General features: G+C 41.6%; 2 protein-coding genes and 1 long non-coding RNA gene across 3 annotated transcripts in view; 2 read left to right on the forward strand and 1 right to left on the reverse strand.

The window, feature by feature from the left end:
- The first annotated feature begins 4,121 nt into the window (after positions 1-4,121).
- On the forward strand, positions 4,122-6,374 carry LOC119498010 (E3 ubiquitin/ISG15 ligase TRIM25-like). The gene is made up of 2 exons (XM_037786475.1): positions 4,122-4,814; positions 4,920-6,374. Exons 1-2 carry the CDS (start codon positions 4,506-4,508, stop codon positions 6,063-6,065), a joined length of 1,455 nt encoding a protein of 484 aa, XP_037642403.1. The 5' UTR covers positions 4,122-4,505; the 3' UTR covers positions 6,066-6,374.
- Positions 6,375-7,936: 1,562 nt separating this feature from the next.
- Positions 7,937-9,044, reverse strand: LOC119498013. The gene is made up of 2 exons (XR_005209030.1): positions 8,986-9,044; positions 7,937-8,786 (listed from the first exon to the last, which is right to left on the reverse strand). It is a non-coding gene; the product is annotated as an uncharacterized LOC119498013 (long non-coding RNA).
- Positions 9,045-12,397: 3,353 nt separating this feature from the next.
- The window catches only part of LOC119499264 (E3 ubiquitin/ISG15 ligase TRIM25-like), a 36,791-nt gene continuing 31,402 nt past the window's right edge, over positions 12,398-17,786 (forward strand). The window contains exons 1-3 of the mRNA XM_037788531.1: positions 12,398-14,124; positions 14,331-14,344; positions 17,233-17,419. Coding sequence (XP_037644459.1) covers positions 12,456-14,124; positions 14,331-14,344; positions 17,233-17,419 — 1,870 coding nt within the window. The 5' untranslated portion in view covers positions 12,398-12,455. The remainder of the gene's footprint in view (positions 14,125-14,330; positions 14,345-17,232; positions 17,420-17,786) is intronic.

The raw sequence follows: 17,786 nt of genomic DNA on the forward strand, positions 1-17,786 counted from the left end.
TGTAACTATGTATATATTGTTACACATCACTTATATGATGAATGCTTTTGATACACATGCTTTAATATAAAACTGAAATACTTTTAACTCTTGTTGCTGCAGAGCTGATTTTTCTTTTCATGTCTTCACTGCTCAGAGATCAGCTGTCAATCAAACATTACGGGCTCTACTTTGACCAAAGAACGTTTATTACCAAGAAGTGAAGTCAATTGTTTGTTCCATTGTCACATTGTCACATTTTACCAAAACGGCCGGTGTTGAACACTAAAATATTATGAATATAAGAAGTGTTTTCAGTCCAAAATGGCGGCAGCGGCTGTTGTCAAAAAAGCAGCAGAGTTGCGTCTCTTTGCTTCTACACTCTTTGCTTTGACATCTTCTCATGAGTTGTTCTGTAAATGTGTGAGTGTCTTCAGGTGGCGCTCCTTCCTGTGTCTGTTTCACTGCTCATGATGATGTTTGTTCACCTGAACTGATATTTCTCTGCATGAAAATGTAAACTTCTCTGTGCTCTAAATGTTTGATGAATATTTGTATATATGTGTGTGTGTGTGTGTGTGTGTGTTGTTGTTTCTCTTCCACTGCACGGGTCTTAAAGGAAGGTCTAGTGATTTATTTCTTATCATAGATATTCTGTTCTCACCACTTTTTGTAAAGATATCTAGAGTCACATTTATTTGTTGGGCAGACTAAATGTTGTCGTCCAGATCGACGTACAAACGAGATACTAAGATGTTTAATGAAACTGTAATTATCATGATCATAATCAATAAGGAAATCATTATTCTCTGTTACATCGCTGAGATTCTGCTCAAACAAACTGATTGTGTGGATGAAAATGAATCTGTACGTGAAATCATTGTAACAAGAGTCATTTAACAGACTTTACTGATGGGATGTGTGAACAAACTGAAGGTTTCTATAATCAATAAACAAGAATGAACTAAGTCTTTTCTTCCTGTCTTCTTTCCAGGGTATCATACAAAGCTCCAGGCTGCTTTGGATCAGGATGACGTCCTGAAATTGAACCATTTTGTCACAAATGCTTCAAAGTAGATCGTTAAATATGAAGAAAAGTGATTATAAAGCCATTTAAATATTTCAGGACAGTTTAGTTTGATAACTCCCTGTTGTCAGTCAGCTGTTTGTAACCAGTCAAAGAACAGAATTTGTTGTGAAATCACACTGGATCCAAACTTATTTGGTGTTCATGGTATTTAACCTCCAAATCACTATTCCAATGCTTTTTTTATTTATTATATATAAGTATGTAATAATTATGTATGAATCCCAAATATACCCCATTAAATAAGGAATAATCCCACAACATTATTCATATTTAACATTAATTATTATTAGTTATTCTCAGATGGATTTAGCTGTTTGTTGTGGTTAGAGGTGGCTTTACTTTACTGTTTAGTTTCTGGACTAGCCCACACTGTCTTCTGTCTGAGTGTCCTGAATAGTGTATATAGAGTAGTCTTTGTCAAAATGAACCCGTAAAAATTCACAAGTGCATATTTTTCTCTCAGTTTGGGGCTCCATCCTCACTAGGCCGCCGTTTTCCTCACCCTAACAGAGCTCTTGGGGATAGAGCGGCCCAGTGAGGGCTGTGTGGCAGTAAGAAAAGCTGTTGTTGCCTCCTGGGATCACTCATTTTAAATGTCAGCGTAGCCCATCACACAGTACGGCTGCTGTCATTAAACAGTATCACATGATATTGTGATTGAGTAATGCTCAGCAGAGCAGCAGCTTGGGAATGACTGCTGGTCAGCAGGTGGTTCTATCTACGAAAATAATGTGAATCACTTCTCCTGTGATCGTTTCTTGTGTTTGAAAGTGCTTCTGTCTCCGTATATTGACTGCTCAACACGTGGAGATTCTCTCATTAAGCGCCGACTTCGACCACAAGAGGTCAGGAGTGCTCAGTTTTAAAGTGGTCTGAGGATGTTAATCCACCAATCTGACAGCCTGAACTCATTCAGTCAAAATCCAAGCCAAGCTTTCACATCTAGCTGTTAGTCTGAAGGACATGAATGTCATCAGGACACTGATCCATATCACAGTCAGATGCTGAACTAGCAGTCCTGAACCTCGTCATCGCTGTCATTACTGTGAATGCTCATTTTGATCCAGAGATTTCTGTAGAAAATGTGACCGATGGACAGTAGTTCAGACACGGCAGTGAACTTAATGGAGATTGTCTGACCTCTTGACCTCTTGTAGAAGACATTGCATGGTTTGAAGGACAGCGAACGGCCGTATTGTTGCTATGTGATTGAACGTGCATCATTAATTAAATTTGGCACAGATGTAGGTTTATATGTTATGAAAAGATGTAGATATCGGGGCGCTGCCAATTTGCCAAATAGGCGCTAAATATTCCTAAAAGTTGCAGAAAACTGATTTTTTGACTCTTGATGATTTCCAAGGTGCGTTCAAGCTGATTAGATCAGATGTCAGAAGATCACAGGCATGATTTTATTTACCTCTTTATTTTTTAAGGGTACTTTTTAAAAGCTTTTAACCTGAGAAAAACGTGAAAATCAAATAAAAGGAGCGTGATCACTTCAGGGTCAAACTTCACCCCCATGCCTTCATGATCGAATGACAACCAATAAAGCAGTAACACTGACAGAGATAACGCTGGATACATTTCTTAGTCACCAGTAACCTTTAATCACAGTTAAAGTGATACTGAACTTTGGTAGATCTTTGGGTTGTATTGCTCACTAGCCGTGATATCGGCCCAACTAAAGGAGAAAATCATCATCAACTGCTTCCGCTGCTTCTTTTCTCTCTCCATTCAGTCCTGTTGCTAGTGAAACAGGTCGCTAAGGTTGCTTTCACTCATAACCCGTTTGGTTACCTGAAAAGGTGTGTCTCGGTCCGCCTCCAAGCCGACTCTGGTGCGGTTTGTTTATGTAATTTTAGCATGATTTCAAAAGTTAAACTATTAATAAATCCATCTGCTGAGGGTGAAATCTGTTCAGGAAGTGATCTTATTGATCTGTATTTAAAGCCATGTATAGAGGCACAACCCCCCTCCAAAAAATAAATGTAAATAAAAAAGTGCTATTGCATATCAAAAAAAGAAAAGAAAAACTGAATCCTACTGGAGTTGGCACCTTGCTGTGGTGGATAAGCTTGTGTGTCTCTTTAACCCTGTATTTCAACAGGAGACTGATCGTAGTTTCCTTATAAGTTCAACCAAGTCAGCTTGGTCACAGGTTGGAGATCGGACAAATATCAGCTCCTTTGCTCAGATTTGAAGGCCATTGCAAAAATGAATCATTGTCATAAGAACCTGAAGTGCTGACTCAAACTAAGAAGTTCTCATGTCACCTGTGACTAGAAGTTACCGGCAATCTCTGAACTTTACCCAGCGTTATCTCTGTCAGTGTTACTGCTGGCAATACAACCCAAAGTTCTACCAAAGTTCAGTATCACTTTAACTGTGATTAGAAGTTACTGGTGACCAAGAAATGTATCCAGCTTTCAAGCTATCTGTCAGTTTTACTGCTTTATTGGTTGTCATTCTACCATGAAGGCATGGGGGTGAAGTTTGATCCAGAAGTGACCACGCTCCTTTTATTTGGTTTTCGCATTTTTCTCAGGTTGAAAGCATTTAAAAAGTAACCTTTAAAGATAAAGAGGTAAAAAACATCATGCCTGTGATCTTCTGACATCTGATCTCATCAGCTTGAACGCACCTTGGAAATCATCAAGAGTCATAAAATCAGTTTTCTGCAACATTTTGGAATATTTAGCGCCTATTTGTCCCTATTCGTCCCTCAGGGGCCAAAAAAGCAGCGACCCGACATCTATATCTTTTCCTAACATATAAACCTACATCTGTGCCACATTTGTTGCTTTTATCGCAAAATGCACAATTGTTACAAATATTTCAGTTTAGCTGCCCCAATATTACATGAGATTTTGATTTTGGTTTAATTTTTATTCTGTAAAATTTTTAATCTGGAAAGAACTTTGTACTTAAGTTTGACAAGTGTTATATAAATTATTATTATTATTACTACACTAGTTGCCTAGGTTACTTATCTCTACTTTCTTACGTAAAACGAAAAATTAAGCAGTAAAACAATGGCTTATGAGATTTCTTAAAAACAATCACTGCAGCCTCAGGAGTGTGTGTAATGTGTCACTAGTCTGTCTGTAAACGGCTGCATGCAAAAGTACATACTTTGTAAGGACAGCTGCAGTGTACTAAAAGGAAAAAGCAAAAGTATGTGATTTGGGACGTAGTCAGTCGTGCTGCTCCTCGTCCTGGAATGAATCATAGCTTGATAACTCCTCCCTCCTCTTCCTGCTCTCAAACACAACCCACTCCAATCGGTCCATTTATTTCCTTGTTCCCTCCCCTTCAGATCGACAGTTTAAAGGTTGGTGTAACCAAGATAACACATGATGATTAGATCAGAGCTCAAACTAGTGTCGGTTCTCAGGAAGTGATACTCAGACAGTCGTTGCTACTGAGAGGTGAAATGGCGCAGAAAGGAGTTCAGCTGGACGAGGAAGCAATCTCTTGTTCGATCTGTCTGGATCTACTGAAGGATCCAGTGACTACTTCCTGTGGACACAGCTACTGCATGAACTGTATTAAAACCCACTGGGATGGAGAGGATGAGAAGAAGATCTACAGCTGTCCTCAGTGTAGGCAGACCTTCAAACGGAGGCCTGTCCTGATGAAAAACACCATGTTAGCAGATTTAGTGGAGAAACTGAAGAAGACTGGACTCCAAGCTGCTCCTGCTGATCACTGCTATGCTGGACCTGAAGATGTGGCCTGTGATGTCTGCACTGGGAGGAAACGGAAAGCCTTCAAGTCCTGTCTGGTGTGTCTGGCCTCTTACTGTGAGAAACACCTCCAGCCTCATTATGACTCAGCTCCGTTCAAGAAACACAAGCTGGTGGAGCCCTCCAAGAAGCTCCAGGAGAAAGAAGAAAGGACCGAGAGGCAGAGAGAGCTGGAGGTGAGTCGACTCAACATCCAGCAGAGGATCCAGGACAGAGAGAAAGATGTGAAGCTGCTCCAACAGGAGGTGGAGGCTGTCAATCGCTCTGCTGATAAAGCAGTGAAGGACAGTGAGAAGATCTTCACCGAGCTGATCCGTCTCATGGAGAAAAGAAGCTGTGATGTGAAGCAGCAGGTCAGATCCCAGCAGAAAAGCGAAGTGAGTCGAGTCAAAGAGCTTCAGGAGAAGCTGGAGCAGGAGATCACTGAGCTGAAGAGGAGAGACGCTGAGCTGAAGCTGCTGTCACACACAGAGGATCCCAACCAGTTTCTACTCGACTACCCCTCACTGTCACCACTCAGTGAATCTACACACTCATCCAGCATCAATATCCGTCCTCTGAGCTACTTTGAGGACGTGACGGCGGCTGTGTCAGAAGTCAGAGATAAACTACAGGACGTTCTGAGAGAGAAATGGACAAACGTCTCACAGACAGTGACTGAAGTGGATGTTTTACTGTCACAACCAGAGCCCAAGACCAGAGCTGGATTCTTACAGTATTCACGAGAAATCACACTGGATCCAAACACAGCATACACAGAGCTGTTATTATCTGAGGGGAACAGAAAAGCAACATTAATGATGCAACAACAGTCTTATTTTAGTCACCCAGACAGATTCACTGAAGGTTATCAGGTCCTGAGTAGAGAGAGTCTGACTGGACGTTGTTACTGGGAGGTGGAGAGGAGAGGGGGAGGAGTTTATGTAGCAGTCGCATACAAGAGTATCAGGAGAGCAGGGACGGTGAATGAATGTGGGTTTGGATGGAATGACAAATCTTGGGCGTTACGTTGTTACCAAAACAGTTATACATTTTGGTACAACAGAGTCCAAACCCCCGTCTCAGGTCCTCTGTCCTCCAGAGTAGGAGTGTATCTGGATCACAGTGCAGGTATTCTGTCCTTCTACAGCGTCTCTGAAACCATGACTCTCCTCCACAGAGTCCAGACCACATTCACTGAGCCTCTCTATGCTGGACTTTGGCTTCTGGGTTATGATGTCACTGCTGAGTTGTGTAAACTGAAATAGACAGAAGTCATTTAAGGGTTCAATTCTGTGTTTTAACTCTTAAACTTATCTGGTGTCCATCATTGTTGCTGTAGAGCTGATTTTTCTTTTCATGTCTTCACTGCACAGAGATCAGCTGTCAATCAAACATTACGGGCTCTACTTTGACCAAAGAACGTTTATTACCAAGAAGTGAAAGTACAAAAGTAAAAGCTAAATTATTTCTATTCTATTGTCACATTCTACCAAAACGGCCGGTGTTGAACTATAAAATATTATGAATATAAGAAGTGTTTCCAGTCCAAAATGGCGGCGGCTGTTGTCAAAAAGCAGCCGAGTTCCGTCTCTTTGCTTCTACACTCTTTGCTTTGACATCTTCTCATGAGTTGTTCTGTAAATGTTTGAGTGTCTTCAGGTGGCGCTCCTTCCTGTGTCTGTTTCACTGCTCATGATGATCTTTGTTCACCTGAACTGATATTTCTCTGCATGAAAATGTAAACTTCTCTGTGCTCTAAATGTTTGATGAATATTTGTATATATATGTGTGTGTGTGTGTGTGTGTGTTGTTGTTTCTCTTCCACTGCACGGGGCTTAAAGGAAGGTCTAGTGATTTATTTCTTATCATAGATATTCTGTTCTCACCACTTTTTGTAAAGATATCTAGAATCACATTTATTTGTTGGGCAGACTAAATGTTGTCGTCCAGATCGACGTACAAACGAGATACTAAGATGTTTAATGAAACTGTAATTATCATGATCATAATCAATAAGGAAATCATTATTCTCTGTTACATCGCTGAGATTCTGCTCAAACAAACTGATTGTGTGGATGAAAATGAATCTGTACGTGAAATCATTGTAACAAGAGTCATTTAACAGACTTTACTGATGGGATGTGTGAACAAACTGAAGGTTTCTATAATCAATAAACAAGAATGAACTAAGTCTTTTCTTCCTGTCTTTTTTCCAGGGTATCATACAAAGCTCCAGGCTGCTTTGGATCAGGATGACGTCCTGAAGTTGAACCGTTTTGTCACAAATGCTTCAAAGTAGATCGTTAAATATGAAGAAAAATGATTATAAAGCCATTTAAATATTTCAGGACAGTTTAGTTTGATAACTCCCTGTTGTCAGTCAGCTGTTTGTAACCAGTCAAAGAACAGAATTTGTTGTGAAATCACACCGGATCCAAACTTATTTGATGTTCATGATATTCAACCTCCAAATCACTATTCCAATGCATAGTCTGTTTATTTTTTTCTCAGAATCATCTTGTAGTGTTTAGCTGTAAAATGAAAATGTTTGTGACCCGGCAGTCATGTTGAGATCTGTTGAGGAAATACCAAGCACCGCCCAGCAGCCGGAGCACAGCCAATAGGAACGCTCTCTCTCCCGTCACGGGCTAGATGTTTTAAAGACTGAAAACAGAGCCATGAGGAGGAGCAGAAGTCTAGTTTTCTCTCAGAACACTTGAATTATAATATGCTGAAAGGTTATTATGTGACTTTTGTGATGATGATACAAAAAAACGTGTTGCCTACTGAAGCCCTCAAACACTGGAAAATATTGTTGATGAAAAAACCCTTAAATAAAGATCAGCTTTTATTTTGTTTGGTTGTTTTTTAATGGAGATATCAGACTTTCCATCCTCCAACCCAGAGAGAAAGAGGAACAAAAAACAGAAAATTAAAAATACAAGTTATTAAAAAAAAAAAAAAAAAAACATTTTGAGGAACACTCCAAACTACTAAACACAAACTTTTTGAACTCAAAAAGACAGAAACAAAAAAAAAAAAAAAATTGTAGACAGTCTTCTTTTTAGTTACAAATTAAAACAGGGAAAAGCATAGTTTTCACATAAACATCTGTTTTAAACGTTTGATTCTGGTGGTTGTGAGGGTTTGTCTTCCTCTTGGGGGGGGGTGAATGTGTCTGAGAAGTACACGGAGCTCAATCCGTTGCAGGAAATAGACCAAGCCGCTCAATGTGTACTTCCTTTGACCCGAGGGAATAAAAACTTTATAGACTATGTGCGAGAGCTGCATCTTTTTGTCCATGAAGTCTCTTTACGATGAGCTCGAGAAAGTGTGCAGCGTGTTTGTACATATGTGTGTGTGTGTGTGTGTGTTTTGTGTGGTCCGACAGTCTCGATGCTTCCCATCCTTTTGTTGTCCATCTCCACAGAAATACACTCCTCTGAACCAGTCAGTAAGGAAGAAAAAAACACAACAAAAACATAGCCAGAAACCAGCTGAATCCAGTCTGTCAGCCAATCAGTCTATCAACTGTGTGTTTGTGGTCACTTGTCCCCCCCCCCCCAAGCAGTTTGTGTTGATCCAGTTTCAGTTTGTGACCATAAATACACGAAGACTCCACCGCTGGTACAGCTAGTCCACAGTTAAAGCTCCGAGGTGGAACAGCAAACGCGTTACTGTCTGTCTGCTCATTCCAGAGCAGCGAAAACCAGTAGATCAGCTCAGCAAACATCTTCTGCTGCCCGGTGGTCCAGCCAGTCCAGCCGACCCAAGGTAAACTACAGGACCTCCGACAGCAGAGAATGAGGGTCAGAAGGGGGGGGGACTGAGGGAGAAAGAGAGTGTTATATGAAGAGGGCTAGAGACGGAGAGAGAGAGAGAGAGAGAGAGAGAGAGAAAGCACAAAGAGACCAGGGTTTCTCTCTCGTCTTCATTTGTGTCTCTGGAGAGCTTTCCTCTTCCTCCTCTTGAAGAAACAGCAGCACCTGCAACACACAAAGCATCATTAACAGACATGAAATCAATTGGGATATGAGAAAGTGATCATTTTTCATTTTCATTTAAAGAAACACAGTAAAATGATTATGGTTTGATTTTTGCGGGGACCAAACAGAGATGTTTTCTTAAAGCGGCAGTAGGCAGTATATTTGTGTTGGCATCATTGGGCAAAAATTGCATAATAACCTTTCAGCATATTGTAATTCAAGTGTTCTGAGAGACTTCTGCTCCTCCTCATGGCTCTGTTTTCAGGCTTTAGAAAATCTAACCCGTGACGGGAGACTTTGGCCAATCACAGGTCACTTCAGAGAGAGAGCGTTCCTATTGGCTGTTCATTCAACAGAGGCAGCTGTCAATCACAAACTCCAATCAGACGGTCAAACTAGGCAGCGCTGATGAAATATGAATCAATATTCTGTTACTGTGATGCCTATTTCTCTCCTCAAATGTTTTCAGAATCATCTTGTAGTGAACTGTTTAGCTGGAAAATGAGAAAGTTTGTGACCCGGCAGCCACGTTGAGATCATTTCTCATTTGACTTACTCATTGGAAATCAATTAACAACACAAAACAATGACACATATTGTCCAGAAACCCTCACAGGTACTGCATTTAAAACAGACTAAAATCATAACATGGCAAACAAAAAACAGCTGTCAGTGTGTCAGTGTGCTGACTTGACTATGACTTGCCCCAAACTGCATGTGATTATCATAAAGTGGGCATGTCTGTAAAGGGGAGACTCGTGGGTACCCATAGAACCCATTTACATTCACATATCTGGAGGTCAGAGGTCAAGGGACCCCTTTGAAAATGGCCATGACAGTTTTTCCTCGCCAAAGTTTGGAGCGTTATTTAACCTCCTTCACGACAAGCTAGTATGACATGGTTGGTACCGATGGATTCATCAGGTTTTCTAGCTTCATGATACCAGTATCTTCACTCTAGCTTTAAAACTGAGCACAGTACAATCTAAAAAATTGCAAGTTGCGTTAATATATTAAAGAAATTAGCGGTGTTAAAACAAATTTCCGTTATCGCGTTAACTTTAACAGCCTTTAAATACATTCAAAGAAGAAGAAAATCACCAACTTATATAATTCCCCGTCTATGTAAAAAGTGGTTTAAATCTCAAGTAATATTCCAGGAACACCCTGACTTATGACTGTCTCTGGTGAAGGACACTGTTTATCTACTGTCAATCTAAAATGGTCGTGGATGAAGTCACTTTCTGACCTCCAGAGCAGAAAATAATAAAAATAAATGTTGACAAAAACCTAAAAACAGAGTGCTTCTGAAGAATGAGAGCATCAGAGAGAGAACAAGCTGAGTTTTTGGACTGTCAGCATATTGTTAAAGTAGCCTGGGCCTCGAATGGGAAGCGTGGAAAGGGCGGAGCCTGTGGACACGTACCATTAGACCAACTTCTGTAATCACAAGATTATTAACAAACCACGGCTCAACAAGTTGCTTCCGTGACTCTCCCCACAACTTCCTGTGGTTTAGTCATTCTGTTTACTCTAAAAAGCAGTGCTTTAGGAGGTGTTGACTTTGCCGCCTGACGCGACTCACCGCCTCTGGAAACGCCCGAGGACCGTTTTACACTAACTGTTGTCGATTAAAAATAAAGAGATTCAGCAACTGCATGGCTTATTTCTCGCCTCAGATGTTTTCAGAAACACATTTCGGGGAACTATTTTCGTGAAATAAGAGAAAAAAGTTTACAAACGAGCCGCCATGTTGGTTCCGGTTTGAAAGCTGGGAGCAGCAGCCCACGGAGGGAAAGTGTTCGTCCAATCAGGTGGGGAGAGCCTTGTTTCTAGTGGCAGCCCATCAAAGCTTGCGTCACCTCGTGATAAAAAACGCCCCTGTGGACACGTACCATCCGTGTCTCGTATTGCGCCGCCACGCTACCAGAATGCATTTCACAGCTGCTTACACAGACAATGAATAGGAAGCGTGGACATGTACCAGGAGCGTCACGACCACCGCTCCTCATTTGCATTAAGTTGAGGTCCAGGCTACTTTACACAAATCATGGGCGTCTGACGTGTCTCGCGCGCCTCTGGAAACTCCCGAGAAACTTGGCTGTGATTGGTGCGTTGGAGTGTCCTGCAGTGGGGTCGTCTGTATTCAGCTCCCCATTGGTTGAACTCATCACCTGGAGGTGAGAAATGGGGGAGGGATGAGTACAGGCGTGCCAACGTCCGATATTGGTGGGACAACAATTAAAAAAGACTTGCATTACGTCCACACTAAGGCAGATGAATCTGAAAACTTATGTGAAAAATGCACCAAAACAACTGAGAGGCAGATAAAAGTCTCTTCTTGTGAGAGCCCAGTTACTGTGCTGAGTCTCAGCTAGTTAAACATCCATCTGCGTCCTGCTCTCCATCCTCACAGAGGAGAAGACTGTTTTCAAATGTAGCCAGCTTAATGTGGACGTGGTCTTAAAAATAGTCCATAAGAGCTGTGACCTCCGGGGAAGCCTCACACCTCCACAGATACAGCCATTGTCAACATTCATTTTGCTGCCATGCAAAATAGCGACACCTCTGCGTCATGACTTAAAACAAAAAGCAACGACGACTTTGTGGCCTTGAAACTGTTTAACTTCACTCTTTAACAGCAGCCGCTCTGACATCATTCATATGCTAGTACAGTCCTGCTGCACCTGTTTTTAGTTCCTGTACACATTTCACCTATTTTCCTTTTTCTTTTGAATATTTCCCATCCCTTCAGTGCGCCTGTCATGCCTGAAATATGTTTGTTTGTTTTTTTTTCCCAAAATGGCAATTTTGTTAAAACGAAAAATTATGCAGTAAAACAATGGCTTATGAGATTTCTTAAAAACAATCCCTGCAGCCTCAGGAGTGTGTGTAATGTGTCACTAGTCTGTCTGTAAACGGCTGCCCGTACAGCAGTCCGTTGCCCACACCGGGTTTCTGTCCCGGGTGAGGAAGACTTTATGAGAAATGTGGAGCCATCACCAAAGCCTGAGGAGCCAAGAAATATTTTACAACTGAAAGCTGAAATGTTTTCAAATGTGGAGCAGGTTTGAACCGAGGCTCCGTTTGTAAATGAGGAAACATACTGTGCGTTCCAATACTCATACTACCATACTACTTAGTATGCCAGAAAAAAATATTTTTCATGTCCCAATACATAGTATGTCAAATGCAGTATGCCAAAACTACCAGGATGTCCTACTACATCTGGTCACATTTTACAGAATGAAAGCCAGCATGCTTTTCTGGCTGTTCTGACCCACAATCCTCTGCACAGCAGATATATGAGCAAGAGGGTCAAAGTTCAAAGCAAAGTAGTATGTCCCGATACTGCATGTAACAGTACATACTTTGTAAGGGCAGCTGCATGGACTAAAAGTAAAAAGGAAAAGTATGTGATTTGGGACGTAGTCAGTCGTGCTGCTCCTCGTCCTGGAATGAATCACAGCTTGTTAACTCCTCCCTCCTCTTCCTGCTCTCAAACACAGACAGCTCCACTGTCTATTTATTTCCTTGTTCCCTCCCCTTCAGATCTACAGTTTGAAGGAGGGTGTAACCAACATAACACATGATGATTACGTCAGAGCTCAAACTAGTGTCGGTTCTCAGGAAGTGAAACTCAGACAGTCGTTGCTACTGAGAGGTGAAATGGCGCAGAAAGGAGTTCAGCTGGACCAGGAAGCAATCTCTTGTTCGATCTGTCTGGATCTACTGAAGGATCCGGTGACTATTCCCTGTGGACACAGCTACTGCATGAACTGTATTAAAAGCTTCTGGGATGGAGAGGATGAGAAGAAGATCTACAGCTGCCCTCAGTGTAGGCAGACCTTCACACCGAGGCCTGTCCTGATGAAAAGCACCATGTTAGCAGATTTAGTGGAGGAACGGAAGAAGACTGGACTCCAAGCTGCTCCTGCTGATCACTGCTATGCTGGACCTGAAGATGTGGCCTGTGATGTCTGCACTGGGAGGAAACTGAAAGCCTTCAAGTCCTGTCTGGCGTGTCTGGCCTCTTACTGTGAGAAACACCTCCAGCCTCATTATGACTCAGCTCCGTTCAAGAAACACAAGCTGGTGGAGCCCTCCAAGAAGCTCCAGGAGAACATCTGCTCTCGTCACGACGAGGTGATGAAGATTTTCTGTCGTACTGATCAGCAGTGTATCTGTTATCTCTGCTTAATGGATGAACATAAAGGCCACGACACCGTCTCAGCTGCAGCAGAAAGGACCGAGAGGCAGAGAGAGCTGGAGGTGAGTCGACTCAGCATCCAGCAGAGGATCCAGGACAGAGAGAAAGATGTGAAGCTGCTCCAACAGGAGGTGAAGGCTGTCAATCGCTCTGCTGATAAAGCAGTGGAGGACAGTGAGAAGATCTTCACCGAGCTGATCCGTCTCATGGAGAAAAGAAGCTGTGATGTGAAGCAGCAGGTCAGATCCCAGCAGAAAAGTGAAGTGAGTCGAGTCAAAGAGCTTCAGGAGAAGCTGGAGCAGGAGATCACTGAGCTGAAGAGGAGAGACGCTGAGCTGAAGCTGCTGTCACACACAGAGGATCACGACCAGTTTCTACTCGACTACCCCTCACTGTCACCACTCAGTGAATCTACACACTCATCCAGCATCAATATCCGTCCTCTGAGCTACTTTGAGGACGTGACGGCGGCTGTGTCAGAAGTCAGAGATAAACTACAGGACGTTCTGAGTGAGAAATGGACAAACGTCTCACAGACAGTGACTGAAGTGGATGTTTTACTGTCACAACCAGAGCCCAAGACCAGAGCTGGATTCTTAAAGTATTCACGAGAAATCACACTGGATCCAAACACAGCATACACACATCTGTTATTATCTGAGGGGAACAGAAAAGCAACAGCAATGAGACAACATCAGTCTTATTCTAGTCACCCAGACAGATTCACTGGATGGTGTCAGGTCCTGAGTAGAGAGAGTCTGACTGGACGTTGTTACTGGGAGGTGGAGTGGAGAGGAAGAGGAGTTGATGTAGCAGTCGCATACAAGAGTATCAGCAGAGCAGGGGGGGTGGATGAATGTGGGTTTGGATACAATGACAAATCTTGGGCGTTACGTTGTGACCAAAACTGTTATATATTTTTCTACAACAATGTCCACACCCCCGTCTCAGGTCCTCTGTCCTCCAGAGTAGGAGTGTACCTGGATCACAGTGCAGGTATTCTGTCCTTCTACAGCGTCTCTGAAACCATGACTCTCCTCCACAGAGTCCAGACCACATTCACTGAGCCTCTCTATGCTGGACTTTGGCTTTATTATGATACCACTGCTGAGTTGTGTAAACTGAAATAGACAGAAGTGTTCACGTTTTCTGGGGATTGTGTCAGCGGTTCATTGAATCATTACATCGTGCTGTTGTTTATGTTTGTTTAAGTTACGCTACGTTGTGCTTCGTATTGTGTTACCGTGCATTCACACCAAGCAAGAAGCAAATTAGCAAGCCACACGTCGCTATTGTGGTATGAACCCAAAATAAACAGACTGTGCTGTGATTTAATTGCAAAAAACGGATAAAAATGATGCCGAAATAACGACATTATGATGTTGATTGGTAAAAAGACCGAATTCATGCTTTGTCAGGTCTGTCCGTAAGACGACGAGCAAACAACTTTTTAAATGCTTGTTTTCTGAACGGAGTTCGGATCGATCACTGCCAGGCTATGCTAACATTGTAGCTGCTCCATTAACACTCCATCTAGGAATAAACACAGCAGCAACAACGTCAGTGATGACATCAACTTTGTAACTATGTATATATTGTTACACATCACTTATATGATGAATGCTTTTGATACACATGCTTTAATATAAAACTGAAATACTTTTAACTCTTGTTGCTGCAGAGCTGATTTTTCTTTTCATGTCTTCACTGCTCAGAGATCAGCTGTCAATCAAACATTACGGGCTCTACTTTGACCAAAGAACGTTTATTACCAAGAAGTGAAGTCAATTGTTTGTTCCATTGTCACATTTTACCAAAACGGCCGGTGTTGAACACTAAAATATTATGAATATAAGAAGTGTTTTCAGTCCAAAATGGCGGCAGCGCCTGTTGTCAAAAAAGCAGCAGAGTTGCGTCTCTTTGCTTCTACACTCTTTGCTTTGACATCTTCTCATGAGTTGTTCTGTAAATGTGTGAGTGTCTTCAGGTGGCGCTCCTTCCTGTGTCTGTTTCACTGCTCATGATGATCTTTGTTCACCTGAACTGATATTTCTCTGCATGAAAATGTAAACTTCTCTGTGCTCTAAATGTTTGATGAATATTTGTATATATATATATATATGTGTGTGTGTGTGTGTGTGTGTGTTGTTGTTTCTCTTCCACTGCACGGGGCTTAAAGGAAGGTCTAGTGATTTATTTCTTATCATAGATATTCTGTTCTCACCACTTTTTGTAAAGATATCTAGAGTCACATTTATTTGTTGGGCAGACTAAATGTTGTCGTCCAGATCGACGTACAAACGAGATACTGAGATGTTTAATGAAACTGTAATTATCATGATCATAATCAATAAGGAAATCATTATTCTCTGTTACATCGCTGAGATTCTGCTCAAACAAACTGATTGTGTGGATGAAAATGAATCTGTACGTGAAATCATTGTAACAAGAGTCATTTAACAGACTTTACTGATGGGATGTGTGAACAAACTGAAGGTTTCTATAATCAATAAACAAGAATGAACTAAGTCTTCTCTTCCTGTCTTGTTTCCAGGGTATCATACAAAGCTGATGGAGGAAATGTGACTATGAGAGAATAACTGAGGCAGTTTTCCTCCTGAAACACCACAAAGTCCAGTGTTCATGTTTAGAGTCAGTCTCTGTTAAAAAAAAGGAAAAAAAGTTTAAAACTAAAAGGTAACATAACTTATTTCCAGGCCGGCTCAAAACTTTTATAACAACAAAAACTGTTGAAAGAAAGTTGTGACTTGAGGATTTTGTTATCATAGTTATTGAACACAATCACAAGTCCATATATTGTAAATAAGGGAAGTAATACAAAACAAAAGTAAATAAATTAAATAAAATTAAAACACAAAATATCAATTCATGTCACATTTTATCAATTAATTAATGACTATCATTATTATCAGAAAGTTTTATTTCCATGGGCTTGTTGTCTCCTCTGTATAACCACAGCTGTGGTGCTTTGGTGATTCTCTGAGCAACATGGAGAGCACACAAACGGGACTATTGTTTGTTCTTTATTCAAACAGTATTATGCAGATTTAAACACAATTGTTGTGGATTTATGGCTTTTTAAACTGTTTTGGATACATGAACGAAACCTTCTTGCCACATGGACTCTACATCTCTTTCTTTAGATATTTACATCTCTTTCTTTATGTGCATTTATTTTGTTGTTGTAATACATGAGATTGATTTAAAGTGTGTATTCATCAAATCTCTTGGATTTTGGTGTAAAATGAATTACAAGAGCCACAATGAGGTGGATCACCAGACGGCACTGAATACCTCCAGAGTGAAGACAGGTGGAGCTACAGCTGACACAGATGACGGCCTGATTACTGCAGGATGCAATCATCCAATAGGATGCTTCGTGTGTGTGTGTGTGTGTGTGTGTCTGGCAAAGCTGTATATAAAGTTGTTTCTGACACTCGCTTCTGTTTGACGTTGGTGTCGGCAGAGATGCTGGTTTCTGATTCAGTTTAACGCTCTTTGACTAAAGACAACAACATAGAAAGAGTCAAGTCTATGTAGTGTTCTCCTTTTCCAGTTTGTTCAGAGCTCCAAAGCCTCAAACACATATCTGTTGGGGTGGAAGAGCTTCTTCATTTCATTATCTGAGCAAACTAAAGAACTAGAGCACATGCTTAAAATGCTGTTAGATAACTGGGAGTTTGGGGAATTTCTTCCTACTGCTTTTTCTTTTTAACAAATCTACAATAAAAGTGAGAATCCTGTAGTTCATGCTTCTTTTCCATAAAACAGCAGACTTTGAGAAAACTTAATAACACTTTTTTACCATGATGACTACTGTGGGTTTTCAGGCTGATGACCTAAAATGATGGACACATTTGAGCTTCAGATGTCCTACAGAACCTCTGCCTTTCCTTGAATCTAAACTTGTTAATGTCACAGGGAGATGCAGTTGTTTAATCACTTGATCCAGTATTGCACGTTTATTTATTATGGGTTTTATCATGTGTGTATATGCATTTCTTATATTGTTTTTATTGATGTTGTGGTGTTGCATGTTTACCCGTTCTATTATGGCATGGGTTTTTACGTTTCATATCTGGTTTTACTGTGCTGTTTTTAACTGGAATGGACTATGGATCAAGGTGATTAACTGGTGAGAGACAGCTGTGACTAATTGATTGACACACAGAGACGCTGGGCTTCTTTTTAAGTTGATTATGGACAGGTGTGCAGGGGGAAGGAACCGAGGTAGAGAACCAGCAGGAACGAGGAAGCGGAGCTGGACACGCGAGTTTGGAACCGAGGCAGCTTCACCGGTATGGTCTGCTGCAGGAACACGGCCGACAGAGTGACAGGGCGGCCAGGACGAGGGACCGGACGAACCGCTGCAGGACGAGCTGGACGGGAGTGAAAAGGCTTGGTTCAACGCCTACTAAAAGCTAAGTAGAGGAAAGTGAACCAAGCAATCTCTGGTGTGTGTGTGAGCTGCTACTGTGTGTGCTGGCCACTGAGGTTCCCGTTTTCTCTCCGTAGCGCCAACGACGACGAGGGCTGCAGCAGAGCTGCAGGGCCGGAGCAGAGGAGCCGACGGCCTCAGGACCCCCCTTGCCCCCTTGACATCTTTAGACTCAAATACTCCCCTTTCTTGAACTATTTATTGCCCGCTGTGCACTTGGACTTTGCACCCCCATTTTAAGGACATTTTATTGTAGTTTTTTTTCAATTAGCACAGTTTGAACTGGTTTTATTTATCTGTTTTAATGGTGATAATTTTCGCAGTTTAAATA

The sequence above is a fragment of the Sebastes umbrosus genome, chromosome 12 (genome assembly GCF_015220745.1).
Source record: "Sebastes umbrosus isolate fSebUmb1 chromosome 12, fSebUmb1.pri, whole genome shotgun sequence".
NCBI lineage: Eukaryota > Metazoa > Chordata > Actinopteri > Perciformes > Sebastidae > Sebastes > Sebastes umbrosus.